This window comes from Manacus candei, unplaced genomic scaffold (assembly GCF_025592945.1).
Source record: "Manacus candei isolate 608988 ecotype Guabito, Panama unplaced genomic scaffold, ASM2559294v1 h1tg000046l, whole genome shotgun sequence".
NCBI classification, from domain to species: domain Eukaryota; kingdom Metazoa; phylum Chordata; class Aves; order Passeriformes; family Pipridae; genus Manacus; species Manacus candei.
In genome coordinates this window covers 16,888,807-16,904,424 of record NW_026138094.1, presented here as the reverse complement: position 1 = coordinate 16,904,424, position 15,618 = coordinate 16,888,807, and the positions used below count along the sequence as shown (strand labels likewise).

Genomic DNA, 15,618 nt, shown 5'->3' with positions numbered 1-15,618 from the left:
TTTCCTAAAGCCACAGCATTTCACTTGAAAATGCAACAGGTAAGATTTGCCTCACCTTCTTCCTCCTCGCTACTCCCTGTGGGACCATCTGATAGCTTCTGGTGACCGACCAATTTGTCACTTGGTGTTGCCATGGTGAGAAGAAAGGCATAGCCCAAAAAGAGGGTCTTATTGAGGGGCAAGGGTCCGCGATGGCCCTCCAGTACTGGGGGATCTACAGCATCTACACCTGCACAGGTGCTTACAAACTCTCCAGCTCTCACAGCCCCTGCAGAGAGACAGAAGCACTATAAGTCTTCAAAGTCAGATTCTGCACAAAGATCCTGGGTAAGATATCTCACCTGGCAGATATGTTCAACTCAGATATTTTACTGGAGGAGACAGGCAGGACTGGGCTAGGATTACACTAGAATAGGTAGGGATATCTTACCCTTCTGGCTGCAAAGAATCCTCAAATCAAAACCTGAATGACTAATGGGACAATGTTTGCCAGTCTTATCAACATCCTTAAACAACACTGACTGCTGTGAACACTGATTCCTTTAACAGCTAGGCATTTTGGGACTGATTAAAGAGATAAGAAAGGAGGGAGACAAATCACAACAATAAAGTCAGAACATTTCTAAAAGGCAGAACTGAAAAGATGGCAGGTAAGTACTCAGACTATGCTAAATACACCTCTGGCTGAATGCATCCAGGGAGAATGGAGGGCAAACAAGCATTCTCACCTACTTTTTGCTTATGAGAAGTGGAAAGATCAATTACAAAAACATCAGGGTGACAAAAAATAAATTAATGCAGGTTTAAGAGCAGAAAATAAGGTTCTCACCAGGCTTTACTGTTGCTGACTTGCGGCCACGTTTAGCTGGGGATCGCTCATCTTCAGATGCAACTAGTTTCCTTTTCCCAGACAGTGTGCCTGGTGGGATGCGTGGACTCTCCTGCCCTTTACGAGTGGGAGTTGTGCTGCTGCTGGAAGTGCTGGGAGAACCAAAGTTACTACGCCGCTTCCTCTTCCCCTCCACCAGATTATCTGCAATACAGTATGCAGAGATTAGTCACAGGCTGTCACCAAACTCCATGAGCTTTCGCCCCACCTATCTATACAGAGGTGACTGAACGCAATAGTACTTAGAAGGTACATGCCACTGCCCTCAGACAGAAGAAAGCAAGAAAAAAAGGTATCTCGCTTGTGTATCTTTCTTCTCAAGCCCAGTCTCTCTTCCCCCTGGTACTGTTGGAGAGTTTGTATCAGAGCAGCCATCCACCAAGTGTACGTAAGTACGGCAAGCATCACTGTCTTAGAAGCAGGGTGCTTTCCACAAGCCAGTCAATACCACTAAGTCTCTGACCCCGAACAATAAAAGGATCTCAAAGATCCCACTATGAAGTACCAAAAGCATTACTGAATACCCAGAAATATTTAAACATTGGTAATTCAGAACAGGTACTAAAATTATCTCAAAGGCACAAAACACAGAAGAGCACAGCCAGCAGTTCAACAGCACCTCCCCTTACCAAGACTGATGTCAGCTGCTTTGGTCAGAGGGGTGACTGGTTCATAAGGACCTAGCCCAAATTGCTCACGGAGCTTATTTCCTTGTTCCAGAGACAGGATAACAGCCCTTCGTTTGTACCACTTCCTCTGGCCTTCCTTTTCAATGCAGTAGTATAGCTCTCCAGACACCTCCCGGTGTTGCTTCACTACACCTGACATGACAACAAATAACACCTGTTAACCAACCATACCCAGGATTCTCATCCTCCTGGAAAAGCATTCGTTTTCAATTGCATTCAGTGACTCAGAAAACCAAGGATAAAACTCAAGAACTGCTCTTACCTGCACTGAAGTACTCATCCTTGGAGAGTGCAGTCACCTCTGTCTCCCGTGGAATAGGATCACAGAGTAAAATATCTTTTCCTAGCACATCACATTCATGTCCATCATCAAACAGCAGCTTGTACTTTCCAGCCCCAACATCTTGGGTAATCCTCCCAGAATAAAAGTACCCATTTGAGGACCACTTTGCTACAACCCTGAGGCCCACAAAGCTGCTCCCAGAGGATGAGTCTGCACAGTCCAAAGGACCAGTCATCGCTTGTAATGGGATTTCTGGAGAGTCACTTCGACGTAATGCACAGAAGCCAGAAGTGTCAGATTTCTCCCCTCCACCTGGCAGGCGAACTGAATGTGTAAGTGATTTCTTCTCAGGTGATGCCATAGCTGAAACATCCTCCACACCTGGCAGTCCAGCTAAATCTCTGCAGAAAAGAGAAAAGCGTTCCCAGAAAGATCTGAAAAAAGTTACTACCTATAGAATAGTTGGGTGACATGCTTGCAGCTGCTACATGGTATCACTAAAAACTAACTCCTTTTCCTCTGTCTCATTAAGACAGGAGCTCCCCATTCTCCTTCTTGGCAATAATTTACAGCCTCCTTTTTCTAGGGTACCTTGTTCCTGTTGTTCGAGATGGTGGGCGGCCTCTTCTTCCTCGTCCACGAGGTGTCACAGGTGCCCTGCCACACTGACGATTGCCAGTCATAGAGTCCTCCTCTTCCTCACAAGGCAGTGCTCCCATCTGGCTAACTTTGAGTGGAGATGCAGGCTGCCCAGCTCCTTTCCTAGGGCTAGAGAATTTATGAGGTAACTTCTGAAACAGAAGCTAGCTCATCATGATCCTCACCTTTTCTCAATCATCTCTCAACACATCCAGAAGTTTGCCTCATTTCTGCTAAACTGTCAAGAGCTTAGGCAAAGCAATGCCTCACAAGGAAGCAAACTACTCCTTTAGGAAGAACAGATGTGAAAGTAAATGCTATCTCCTTATTTCTGCTCATCAAGCCAGATCTTTCCCATAAAGCTTTTGATTTAGGTCTACCCTGCTTCACACTCACAAGCCCACTTCTGCAAACTATCTGTTCTTCTTTTCCCAAGACTCTGCACATACCTTAATTTTCCTAAGATGCCTCTGCCAGTGGGTAAAGCAAATTCTCCAGTTTCTGTCCCACATGCTTTCCCTTTGACAGTTCTAGTTCCTCGTCCTGAGCTGCTGCTGCTGCCGTGTGTGGCAGAGTGACCACTGCTTGCTCCACTGGATGTTTGGGGGAGACTTGAGGCCTTAGATGAGAAGGAACTGACATCACCAAGATCCCCTGAGGTCAGCGACGAGCCCACTGCAGTTCTACAGGAGGAGGACACATCAGTCTCACATTCCTGGTACTCCACTACAGGCTCCTCAGTTTCCTTGAAAGGAACAAAAAGGTTCGTCAAAAGGGACGAGCATGCTAGATGGAAGCTACAACCACCGGTCCAAAGCGCAGACAAGCCGAGACCACATTCATGAAGCTGAGGACAACCACATAGACTTGATTCCGGACCGATCCATGGTAGTGCATCTCTCACTACAGGCCTGCAGCTGCTCTTTATCAAGAGGTCACATTAAGAATTCAGCCAACAGTGTTGTTCAGGAATACATTCAGTGTTGGTAGCTCATAGCTCAGGGTGCAGCTGCAGTTTGAGCCGCAGGTTAAACTCAAGACGGCGAGAGCCTCAGGCAAGAGGCCATGAACTGCATAACTAAGGGCACAGGGGCCTGGACACTTGTAGACACAGCAGGGGCCAATGACTCTGAGACTTTCCCACCTTGGACCATGAGGGTATAAAAGCCCAGGGGTTCCTTTGTTCAGGATTCCTCCTCAGAAGCACCAGCTTAAGCTGTTATTTTGTTATTTAGTTATTGCACCAAGATTAAATTATTTTAAGGATCTAGATGTATGAGACGCTGCCATGGGAAACGTGGGGTTGAGCTGGTGAGGAAACCTGTTTGATTGTGTGAGTATGGGGTGTTCACAGAGTCAAGCAAGGTCCCTGTTGGCTCACGGGAGCTGCCACGGCAAAGGGGCCTCAGTTCCAGCTCAGCAGTGCAGTTGTGACTGCCAGAGTGGCTCCTGGATAGTCAAGATAGGAAAGTTTCCTTAACTGCAGAACAGACTGGTCTGGCATTGAATAATTCCCACACTTCCAGACTGTGAGAGTGCAACAAATACACGAGACACTAGAAGCCTTTGGTTGCTCATAGAATCACAGAATATGCCAAGTTGGAAGGGACCCACAAGGACCATCAAGTCCAACTCCTGGCACAACACAAGATCATCCCCAAGAGTTACACACCACGTGCCCGAAAGTATCATCCAAACACTTCTTGAGCTCTGTCAGCCTCGGTGCTGTGACCACTGCCCTGGGGAGCCCGTTCAGTGCCCAACCACCCTCTAGGTGGAAAACCTCTTTCTAATATCCAACCTGTCACTGGTCACCAGAGAGAAGAGATCAGTGCCTGCCCCTCCTCCTCCTCTCACAAGGAAGTTGTAACTGCAGTGAGGTCTCCCCTCAGTCTCCTCTTCACCAGCTGAACACACCAAGTGCCCTCAGTGTCCTCACACAGCTTCCCTTCAAGGCCCTTCGCAATCTTCGTTCCCTCCTTTGGACACTCTCTAATGGCTCAATCTCTCCCTTCCATTGTGTCCCCCCAAACTGCCCCAATGGTGCAGGTAAGGCCGCCCCAGGGCAGAGCAGAGCGGGACAATTCCCTCCCTGGCCCAGCTGGCGATGCTGGGCCTGATGCCCCTCCAGGCAGGGCTGGCCCTCCTGGCTGCCAGGGCACTGCTGACTCATGGCCAACTGACCACCGACCAGGACCCCCAGGTCCCTTTCCTGGCACTGCTTTCCAGGATCTCATTCCCCAGTCTGCCCATACATCCGGGGTTGCCCCATCCCAGGGGAAGAATCTAGCACTTCCCCTTGTTGAACTTCCCATGGTTGGTGATTGCCCAGCCCTCTGACCTGTTGAGGCCTCTCTGCAGCACCTCTCTGACCTCGAGGGAGTGAACAGCTCCTCCCAGTTTTATGTTATCTGCAGACTTGCTCAGTGTCCCTTCCAGTCCTGCGTCCAAGTCATTTATGAAGATGTTAGAGAGCACAGGGCCCAAGATGGAGGCCTGCGGAACCCCACTAGCGACAGCTCACCAGTCTCATGTCACCCCAGTCACTATTACCCTTTGTGCTTGACTCGTGAGCCAATTGCTCACCCGCCGCCTGATGTGTTTATCCAGCTGTGGGTTGGACACTTAGTCCAGAAGGATCCTGTGAGAGACAGTATCAAAAGCTTTACTGAAATCCAAGATCATTTTCAACAGCTTGTCATTTGGAGCCATTTAAGCTTTATGCATACAAAATACGTATGTACAAAATAGCGATATCAAATGGTGGTAGATAAAACGGAAATGGATATATCATTGTGATTACATAACCTACATAAGCACATTTCAGGAAACTTAATTCTCCATTTTAATGTTGCGATAAGCAATTTCATGCATAGTATGAGGTGTAAAAGTATAAGCTTTGCACTGAACTAATTTATCCTTTTGTGTCATTACTCATTGTGACTACACAAGACTTATGGTATAGTAGAATAGCAGTAACATTTTATTCCCAGCAGGCTGATGTGATTACTGTACCCATCAAATCAGCATTTTTCAGCTATCTTTTGCGATTCCCTAAAGACTAACGAATGGACATTCTACAACACAAGTGTACTAAATATAGGCTAGTGTATTTCTTAATTTTAAGCTGATTTTGGTAGACCTCTTATAGAATCTGGCTCACAGGACGCAAAAGACTGCAGTTGAAAATAACACTGAGCTGTAAAACAGGATAAACTATCTTACACAGTTCAATTTTACAGGCAGAAGTGATTTTTGCTTACTAACAGAATTTTCGCCCATTCTGAAATATCTCTATTCTGACAAAACTCCAAGACTTCTAAAACAGTTGGATGCACATCTTTTGTTCAATTCTTTGGGAAGAAAAATCAGTGTGTCTTCAGAACACAGCAGCAGGCATGAAATACACCACCATCAAATACACAGCTTTTGCCACGCACTAAATGGTCTGCATGTTTGCTCATGAAGAAAACTTTGTCATCACAGCATGCAGACTTGTTCATTCAACTCATTTTCTGCAGCCATAATACATTTCCATTTTAATTACTTCTATTTTTCAGCCAACATATCATTCCATTTAGTCCCAAACCCAGGAACTTACCTCAACGGCTTTTCGTTCCACCTCTGCACCATTGACGTAGTAAACATCTGTTATAACACGTGTGACGGTGGTACGCACTTCTCGAGTGGTTCGCACGTGGCGACGGTGAACCTGACCCTTGGGTGGGTGAAGAAGGTTAAACTCCTCCTCTCCCTGTAATAAAGAGGACACAGTGAAACCAAAACAGATCTCAACAAAAAGCAAATGATTTCTGGATAGAGCTATCTCTGCAGTACAGTTTCTTCATACCATGTTTAACTGCTGGGGTAGGGAATCTTGCAGCATCTTGTTACAAATTAGAGGCTGGAGGTTACAAATTAGAGACTCCAAACAAAGGAGAACTGAACACATTTTGCTGACTTGCTGACAAGCAGAGGAAGGGAAATCACAGCAGTCCAAGAAGGAAACAGCAAACTTGTTTAGCATGACTTCTCATACTCTTTCATTCAATGAACTCTTAGACATATCACATCAATGTTGCACTGCATTTTTATAGCCCTCTTAATCTCCTATTTCCCACAGGATGCACTATTCTTAAATCAAGTTTAGAAAAAAATCATTTTTCTAGTCTTTCCGTTCACAAGAAAATATACAAACTGTAACAGCAAAGCAGTGTTTTTTCTTGAGTCTGCAATACTTTCTGAAATACTAATTCAAAGTTAGTCATCTTGTTAGAATGTTTTTGCGGAGGAGGTGTTCCCTTGACATTAGATGGAATGTCATTAGAACAAGCTGTCAGAAGTTGGTTGGAGCAAAACAGAAGGCATTAAACCACCCATTCAAAATTTCATGCAACTCCCATCTCCAGTTAACAAAAAGCGAAAAACTTTTTACAGTGTTAACTATATCTGCACCCAAAAAACTGAACCCCAAACAAAACCAACAAACCAACCAATCAAACCTGTCACACTTTTCCAGAAAATAAATATGGAGACAATAAGCTCCCAAACTTATGCTGCCCAGTGAGCACTGCTACCTTAGCAGTTGTGTACAGTTGATTCAGGAAAGCTTGCAACATTAACATTTTAAAGTGGTCCTTTGGCTTTTTCCAACAGAGAATGAATTTACTGGCTGAAGTATCGGATACTTTAGTGTCCTAAAGCAGTAAAACTAAATACAGGCAGCCTTCATCCCACCTGACTGTGCAAAGGGTCCGTGTCGTCTCCAGAGGCGTTCACAAGCTTTTCCCCACTCTTGTCAGTTTGGACACTCACATCTCGTCGCCCAGGCCTCTGCCCAGACATACTGGTTCCCATTTCCACCTGCTTAGAGATTTCATCTGATGTTTGTGTTGAAGCTGTAACAGTTGTTAGGGTAAAAAGACAGTCTGCTGTAGTCTGGATCCCTTTATTCTTGGTGTTTTGCCACCTCTCTTGACTTTGATCAGTTTTAACAGCCTTACTTTGTTTCCTCTGCATTCTTCTCCCTTCTTCTGCCTGAGTGCTCATGACATCAGTCTCCATAGACTCTCCATCCTCTGCACCAGAAGATTGTTGACAGCAGTCCTGCTGCGTTCTCTGAGGAATTAGGATCTGTCCACCACTGTCATCTGCCTCGTGTTGCTGGTACTGCCAATCATGGGGATTTGTATGTAATTCAGCATCTTCTTCTGTGCCAGGAAACATGAACAGATTTCCCCTACAAACCAGTAACACACAGATCAAAATTACTGATTAAGAAAACAAGACAAGCAATATGCTGCCACTCAAGTGAAAGCAATATTAAAAAAACCCCACCCCGGCAGTCATTCTATTGCAACTTACGATTGCACAGAACTCAGTGAGTCTCAAATTATAAAAAAGCCCTTTCAATACTTCTCAAGTGATACACATGGTAGCAAAAAGTATGGCTGACACTGTACAGGACCAGGTGCTTTTTCAAATACTAATATAGCAATCTACACTCCACACGTCAGGCACCAACTACGCAACTTGCTTCCAGAAGCATGCCCTCTTGAAGTTACTACAGGCTGCTCCAGCACTTGTTGGAAACTGGTAATCACATCTAGCAAGAAGACCCAGCAGCATAAACACAACTGCTGTCTAAAGTTTTCATTAAAATTTGTCTACTCTGCCAAAAGTGTTACTAGGTACTATATGGGACTGACTATATGGGACTATACTGAGCCCTACTAGAAGTACATATCTGGCTTCCTTCGGGTACTTTGAGGAGTGTCTGTCTTCTCTTCCGTCTGTACCTCACCCAGCACCGGAACTCCCTATTCATTTTGGTCTTTAGTACAACTGTTCAGTACTCTTGAAACATAGGTTATTCTTTCTACATAGACCAAGACCTTGCTGCCCCATCAAAAGATAGAACGGAAAACACTGAAGAAGCAGATTTCTATCCTCCAGGAAGCACCCTTGTCATGCTAACATATGCAGCTGTACAGTCTTTTTCAAAGCAGAGACAGCAAAAGTTGATTGACTTGGAAGAGAGACAATAGCAGAAACAATAACAAACAAAATTGGTCAGAAGATCTTGGAAGAGGAGAAAGAAAAGGTATTTAAACAGTCTTAAGTATAACCTCAATTCTCTCAAACCCCAGGTTTTACCAAAGCATGTAAGTTGTCTGGAATCACATTGCTGCTCAGTCAAAAGGTATGTCTGCTTACCATGTGAGATACAAACATACAGTATTTAGTACACTTACCCCCTTGTCCCCAACCTTCTAAGTCACCCAAAGACAACGACTTAGTGCAATTTCTTTGATGCAGAAAATGCACATGTGCATATAAATCCACCCAGGACTGGCAGGCAAAGACTGTGAGGAGTTACCTATATGGAGAGGTGGAAAGACCATGACCTCTGGCCTCATCCTCCCGACGAACTTCACAGATACGACTAAACACAGATGATGCTTTCTGGGAGCTAGCAGTGCAGATTTAAAACAAACAAACAAACAAACAAAAAAGCATCAGGGAGCGAGAAAATCCCTTAGCCAGCAAAACAAGAATTCTCTAGCCCCTTGGGAAAGCAGCAACTGTTGTATTGAGCTTGTTGACCTACACAGACACAGAATAAGTGACATGGTCTGTCTCAAAGGTCAAGAAACAAGCTGCAATTGCATAAGCATTTCTGTCATTTCTGCAGACACCCTAACAGCCAAGAGCTGTAACAATTCCAGGAAGTGCAGTGTGGAAAACTGCAGCACCATGTGGAGTTTCAGCATCTACTTCCTCTGTGTCCCACAAGGGGACACAGTTAGACCATTTATGGCTTACTTTTTTAGGAATTTCACGGCACCACAAAAATACTGGGAATGAAAGCAGACTTTGAGAGTTCATGTTCAACCTATACCTACAAAGGCAACCCATCCTCAACCAGTGAGAAATGATTACCACTCATCCTCAGCATTGAGGCATAATTACCATCCAGCATGCAACCCTGTGACAAGAGGTACTGAGTTTATTCAGAAGTTTTCTCACTACTTCAAACCACTATGCTTCACTCCGGTGACCACAGGTAACTGTCTTCCTAGTCAGATTCCTATTAGTACTTACAAATGATACCTCCCAAAAGCTAAAATAAAGCAATGCTAGGCATTAAATGTGAGATAGGATAGATATATACAAATCAAAAGACCAAGGGAGTAAACTTATGTTTTGGTCAACGTGTTAAATTGTGATTTCTACATATCCATGAACTGATTATGTGTTTATCAGCTTCACATCAAAAAGATAATACTCTTTAGGGACTTCTCAGAAATTCTTTGCAGAAAATTGCACAAGACAAGAAAGTAGAAAACCATATATTTGCAATTTAGGAGGTGGATAAGGCAGACTTGCATTCTGGACTGCACAAGATATGAATTTCTGGCTGACTACAATCACAAGGAGGCAAAATGCTGACATTATTAGGAAGCAAAAAGCCTGTAATGAACAAGTAGGTGGGGTTCCCACCTTGCCTATGTAATTAAAACCTGCTGCAAGAGCTAAAGAGTTCATGTCATGGCTACCCCTAAGAGCGTTCCTTGCTTCTGCATCTCCTGATTTTTTTTTCCCTCCTACTGGTAATGTGTGGAAACAGGATCTACCCAGACCTTTGTATTAACTCTACACAGCAAGAAGCCCAGTTACCTGGCAGCAGTCCTAGCAGCAGCAGAGGATCCATCTTTCCTGTCACTGGCTATGGGCTCTGAAACAAGAGGGAAGGTAAAGACAATTTTAAGGTAAGTCCAAAAAGACTCTTCTGCCCCTTTCCAGCTCCCCACATTCAGTGAAGAGAGGCAGAGTAACACTGGACAAAGGGCGCCCAGGCTTCCCCATCCAACTTCTCAGAACAGACCAGAGTTTCTACAAGTTTTAGACTATTAGACTGAACGTCACTGTTCTGACTAAAATACTGTCAAACTTCCTTTTTCATCTAGATTATGGACAGGTCCAAGGAGGCCACAAAGGTAATCAGAGGGCTCGAGCACCTCGGAGTCACCTACAGAGACAGGCTGAGAGAGCAGGGGTTGTTCAGCCTGGAGAAGAGAAGGGTTTGGGGAAACTCATTCCAGCCTCTCAGTACTTAAAAGGGGGCTTATAAAAAAGAGGGAGAGAGACTTTTTACACAGGCAGATAGTGATAGGACAAGGGGAAACAGTTTTAAACTAAAAGGCAAGAGATTCAGATTAGGTGCTAGAAAGGAATTCTTCCTTGTGAGGGTGATGAGGCCCTGGCACAGGTTGCCCAGAGAAACTGTGGCTGCCCCATCCCTAGAAGTATTCAAGGTCAGGTTGGATGGGTCTTAGAGCAACCTGGGCTAGCAGAAGGTGTCCCTGCCCATGGCAGGGAGGTCTAGATGGTCTCTAAGGTCCCTTCAGACCCAAACCATTCTATGATTATATATATACAAAAATAAAATCTTTTCCCTCCCAATACAATCAAACTCCACTTCCTGTCCAGTGACGTTGCCACTATACATAACAATTTTTAGTCTTCTGGAAGTACCTTTCCTCACAACAGAGGCCTCTCCTTTCAACTCCATCCTTGCTTAGAGCATTGCAGAAACAGAAAAACAAATTTAAGTGACACTGCCCAAAAAGAAAAATGAGAAAAATTACAGAGACTCAGAGACTGTCTTGGGGAATGCCAAAGAGAGGTTTTGAGTTAGGGCTGAGATCCAGCAGGACCTCTACATTTCAGGTTTCGTCCTCTTACTTTCCAAACTGAATGGCAAGGACTCCTCGCTCCCATCGTTCACAGGGGTAACAAGGTTCATTCGCAGAGAAAGTTTTGCATCCGACTCAGGAACCGCACCCAACTCTCCCTTCTCACACACTTCTGACACATCTGCTGATACCACTGCACTTTCCACAGTGACATTGTCGGTCCCCATTGTGCTTTCTGCTGTAACATCACTGGTTGCTATAGTGCTGTCTGGGCAACTACCATCCACTGAAAACAGGAATATAAAAACAAGAAAAACAAGAAGTAGCTACTGTCATTCACACTGCTGGGGTTCAGGTCCTAGTTCTTATTTGAAGACGCTTCACTGCATGTGTTATTAGTAATGAAATGGTGCAATAGTGGAAATTCCTTTCTAGATATGAAGCATGAAAAGTCTGTAGCATAGGTATCTTTAGCTTGTGACAGAATACTTTATCATTACCCAAGCAGAACACATTTCCTTTCATCCAGCATTAGCAGGATGTTTTTCGTGAGCTTAGCAAAGTCCTGATAAAAGATCATGAATACTGGGAGCAATCTTTTTTTAGTCTAAGTTCTTTTACCACTCAGAAGGTTCTTTCACATTTTTTAATGGAGTCGTATGCAGAATGCAGTGAGTGCAAGGACGATGTGCTCCATACTGTCCTGTACTCAGGGAGCAAACACCTTCACTAGAGATCCAGGAGAAAACATGGCAAGGAAACCGTGGGGAAGGGATGAGCCCTCCCCACAGAACAGCAATGCAGCAATGGTTTTTGCCAAGGTAGATTTGAGTTATCCTATCAGATTATGCAGAAAGAATCAAAAGCTTTCACTGCAGAACAAAGCCATTCAGGTCGAACTCACCAATTGGTGTGCTGTGTCTTCTGGGTCCCATTTTAAGGTGGCCAGTAAGAGGTGGTGTTATGCTGGTCAAGGGCTGAATGATGTCACCCTCCTTCGGCAAATTAAGATGAAATGTGGCTCCTAAAAGATACAGAGCACAAGGATTAGTAATTTCAGGGGAGTACTTTAGTTCAAATACCAAAAGCACAGGCTGTGAAAACAGGGAAAAGTGTAACACTGGTGCTGTACAAAACTCCCCTGAACAGTTACTGGTTTCAGGACAGCTGCTCTAACTGATCTTCCTCACATTTTGTGTGGAAAATCTGTCTCAGTGAAAATTTGGCTGTGCTCGACTTGATGCAGATGTTCCCAGGTGCCAGATAAAAGGGAGAGTAAATATCCTGACATGAATAGGACTTTTACAGAATGCAGGTTTGCTTAAGAAATGCTCAAGATTTTCCACAGAAAAGGGAGATGAGGCCAAAACCAGAAACAAATTGGCAAAGCTGTGTGATGCCTGAATTGATAACCTAAAATTTACACAGAATGATGGCTCAGATGGCCTATCCCATCAGAGAAACCACACCTTGGTGGATGTGCGGATCTTGTAGGATTTAAATAAATCAAAAACCTAGTAAAATGCTCCTTCCTTTTACCTCATCCCATGTCATTTATTTGTAAACTTTCAACAGCATACAGAAGTAATTTTCATAATCCTCTCACAAAAAAATGCCATATCAGCAAAAAGTTATCTATCATCTCTTTGAAAACTCTGAAAACCATCACCGACCTGTATACCACAGGCTTTAAAGATATGATGCAGCAACTGCAACATCCTGAAGATAACCCAAGAACTTCAGAGTATTTTTGCAGTGGGTAGGTACCTCGTAGTGCAGTGGTACTCACACATTGGAAAGCCAACCACCATTCCTCACAAACAGCTTATGAATGAGTGTCACATCATGGCCTAGAGTAGACCTCCATTTAAAAAGTGTTTTACTTAAAAACTGAAGTATTTACAAACCCCACTGAATATTAATTGATCTAGCTACCACAGTCCCTTCTACCCTATAAATCCACATTTGGCAGGTTAGTTACAAATGATCAAAAGAATTTATGAAGTGATCACCTGCATTTTAATAAGAGAGAACCTAATTACTAAATCAATGGATTCCTCTGGAGAGAACACAAACAAGCTTTCACAAGATCTGAAGAAAACGTGAATGCCTCAAAGCTTAAATGCTTTCGCATAACTGGCTCAGCTGTCGTGTCAATGAAAACAGTTTATTAACAGAAATAAACTTTTCTTATGTTCTTAAGACCATTGACCCGTCGATTTGGAATTAAATCTGCCAAGGGATGTCAAAGACAAGAATAAGGGTTTCTTCAAGAACATCAATAGCTAAAGGAAGCCTAAGGAAAAGGTGGGCCTGCTGCTGAATGTGGTGGGTGCCGTGGTGATGAAGATGGAGTTACTGAATACCTGCTTTACTTCATCTTTACTACTAAGGCCAGCCCCCAGGAAACCCAGACCCTGGAGGCAAGAAAGTCTAGAGAAAGGAAGACTTTCCCTTGATCAAGGAGGACAAAGTTAGAGATCATTTGAACAAATTTGATACCCACAGATCCATGAGCCCTGATAAGATGCACCTACGAGTGCTGAGGGAGTTGGCAGATGTTACTGCTAAGCCACTCTCCATCATCTTTGAAAGATCATGGAGAACAAATGAGGTGCCTGAGGACTGAAAAAAAGCCAATGTCACTCCAGTCTTCAAAAAGGGCAAGAAGGACCCAGAGAACTACAGGTCAGTCCATTTCATCTCCATCCTCCACCTTCCCACCACCAAGATGATGGAAGAACTCATCCTGGGTGTCACCTCCAGGCACGTGGAGGAGAAGGTTATCAGTTGTCAGCATGGCTTGACCAAGGGGCTTGACCAATCTGGCAGTGCTAGGCAACAGCAGCCTTTGGTGATGGAATGACTGGCTGGGCAGATGAGGAGAGAGCAGTGCATGGTACCTATATTGACTTCAGTAAGGTTTTTGACACTGTCTCCTGGAACATCCTCATAGGTAAGCTCAGGAAGTGTGGGTTGGATGAATGGACAGCAAGGCGGATTGAGAACTGGCTGGCTGGAAGAGCTCAGAGGGCTGTGATCAGCAGCACAGATTAGTTAGAGGCCTGCAGCCAGGGTGTCCCCAGAGGTCGGTGCAGGGTCCAGTCCCGTTTGACTCATTCATCAGTGACCGGGATAAAGAGACAAAGCCTATCCCCAAGAAGCCTTCACCCAAAGTTTGTGCTCACTGATTTATGCTTCATAATCTGTCAATAAGGGATTAGACTCCTAAAATACTTATTATGAAATTAATTATTATGAGAATGAAGCTGCTTTAAGAGTAGAGGGATGCTCAGCAGGTCTTCATGCCTTAAGGACTGAGCGATGGTAAGAGAACAAACATCACTCTACATACTTTTCCATCATGCTGCATCAGTCTGAAGGCAGCAGGCAGAACATTTCAAAAACCGAACTCTCTCTTAACACTGATCAGTCCTTTAGTGTAATACAAAAGCACAAAACACAACCACCAGCATTAATTTGAGTTCATTTTCTCCAAACAGTGGCTTACAGTTTTCTTTGAAAAGTAAATGCAGCCAATTGTGATGTGTTTAAATTGCATATATAGATTTTCTATAATAAAGCTTTTTTCTTCTTTCAGTTAAAGGAAATTAAAAATAATAATAAAATTAATATAATAAATTAAGAATATTGTAGCTAAAACTTCATCATTTAACTAAGTAACATTTGAGGTCCTACAATCTTTCCTCTTCCCTAACAGACTTCCTAGAGGGGAAATACATTTTCTGACAGTAAAATCGAGTTCCCTTGTTCTTCGTTCATTCTCACTTAAGGACTACAGAACTGTGTTTTAAAATGAAGCCAGTTAAGAGGCAAAAGCTTCACAAAACACAGGCATAGCATCCCACATGTCTCGTATAACTACATACATCAGTCAAAGGGATTTCAATGAATCATAACTCCTGCTGAGCCACATCTTGCATGCGAGTGAAGATAAATTTGCTCTATTAGTTTATAGCCCAGAGTTGCTCTGTACACCCCCACAAAGAAAATTCTCCTCTGAGAATGAAAAAAAAAAAAAAAGGTAAGGAGACCTACAAGAGGGAAAGTATTGATTACCACACACCGTTATTCCTTTCAAGGACACTGCCATTGCTGCTTCTTGAGTGGGGGAGAAGTTACAAAAATCCCTGAACATTTCCAAGATCGCAACATTCTGAGTTCTTAAAGCTCCTCTGTGTTTCTACTGTAAAACAGTTACAAGTCTTAGGAACAAGAATTACCTTATCACTCTTGCCCTGCACTAGTGTGGCACAGGCGAAAACAATAAGGGCACATTCTGCATATAACACAGTAACTTGTAGTGCTGCTCTTAAGAGAGACTCTTCAACTTGCATCCAGTATCAGTGCTCTCTGAAAACACTGAGAATTGTATACAGCTGTCCCTCACATTATTCA

The 15,618-nt window shown here is 43.8% G+C and overlaps 1 protein-coding gene across 5 annotated transcripts in view; it reads right to left on the bottom strand.

The window, feature by feature from the left end:
- TP53BP1 (tumor protein p53 binding protein 1) overlaps nucleotides 1-15,618 on the bottom strand; it is a 28,824-nt gene that overhangs the window by 4,983 nt on the left and 8,223 nt on the right. For 4 of the 5 annotated variants that reach the window (XM_051796714.1, XM_051796710.1, XM_051796711.1 and 1 more), the window contains 12 exons: nucleotides 12,104-12,223; nucleotides 11,249-11,485; nucleotides 10,181-10,238; nucleotides 8,880-8,972; nucleotides 7,238-7,739; nucleotides 6,102-6,254; nucleotides 2,950-3,245; nucleotides 2,453-2,629; nucleotides 1,841-2,262; nucleotides 1,519-1,710; nucleotides 830-1,033; nucleotides 56-268 (listed from right to left, as the gene is read on the bottom strand). In XM_051796714.1, the coding sequence (XP_051652674.1) occupies nucleotides 56-268; nucleotides 830-1,033; nucleotides 1,519-1,710; nucleotides 1,841-2,262; nucleotides 2,453-2,629; nucleotides 2,950-3,245; nucleotides 6,102-6,254; nucleotides 7,238-7,739; nucleotides 8,880-8,972; nucleotides 10,181-10,238; nucleotides 11,249-11,485; nucleotides 12,104-12,223 (2,667 nt within the window). The remainder of the gene's footprint in view (nucleotides 1-55; nucleotides 269-829; nucleotides 1,034-1,518; nucleotides 1,711-1,840; nucleotides 2,263-2,452; nucleotides 2,630-2,949; nucleotides 3,246-6,101; nucleotides 6,255-7,237; nucleotides 7,740-8,879; nucleotides 8,973-10,180; nucleotides 10,239-11,248; nucleotides 11,486-12,103; nucleotides 12,224-15,618) is intronic. The other variant, XM_051796713.1, reaches the window with a different exon arrangement.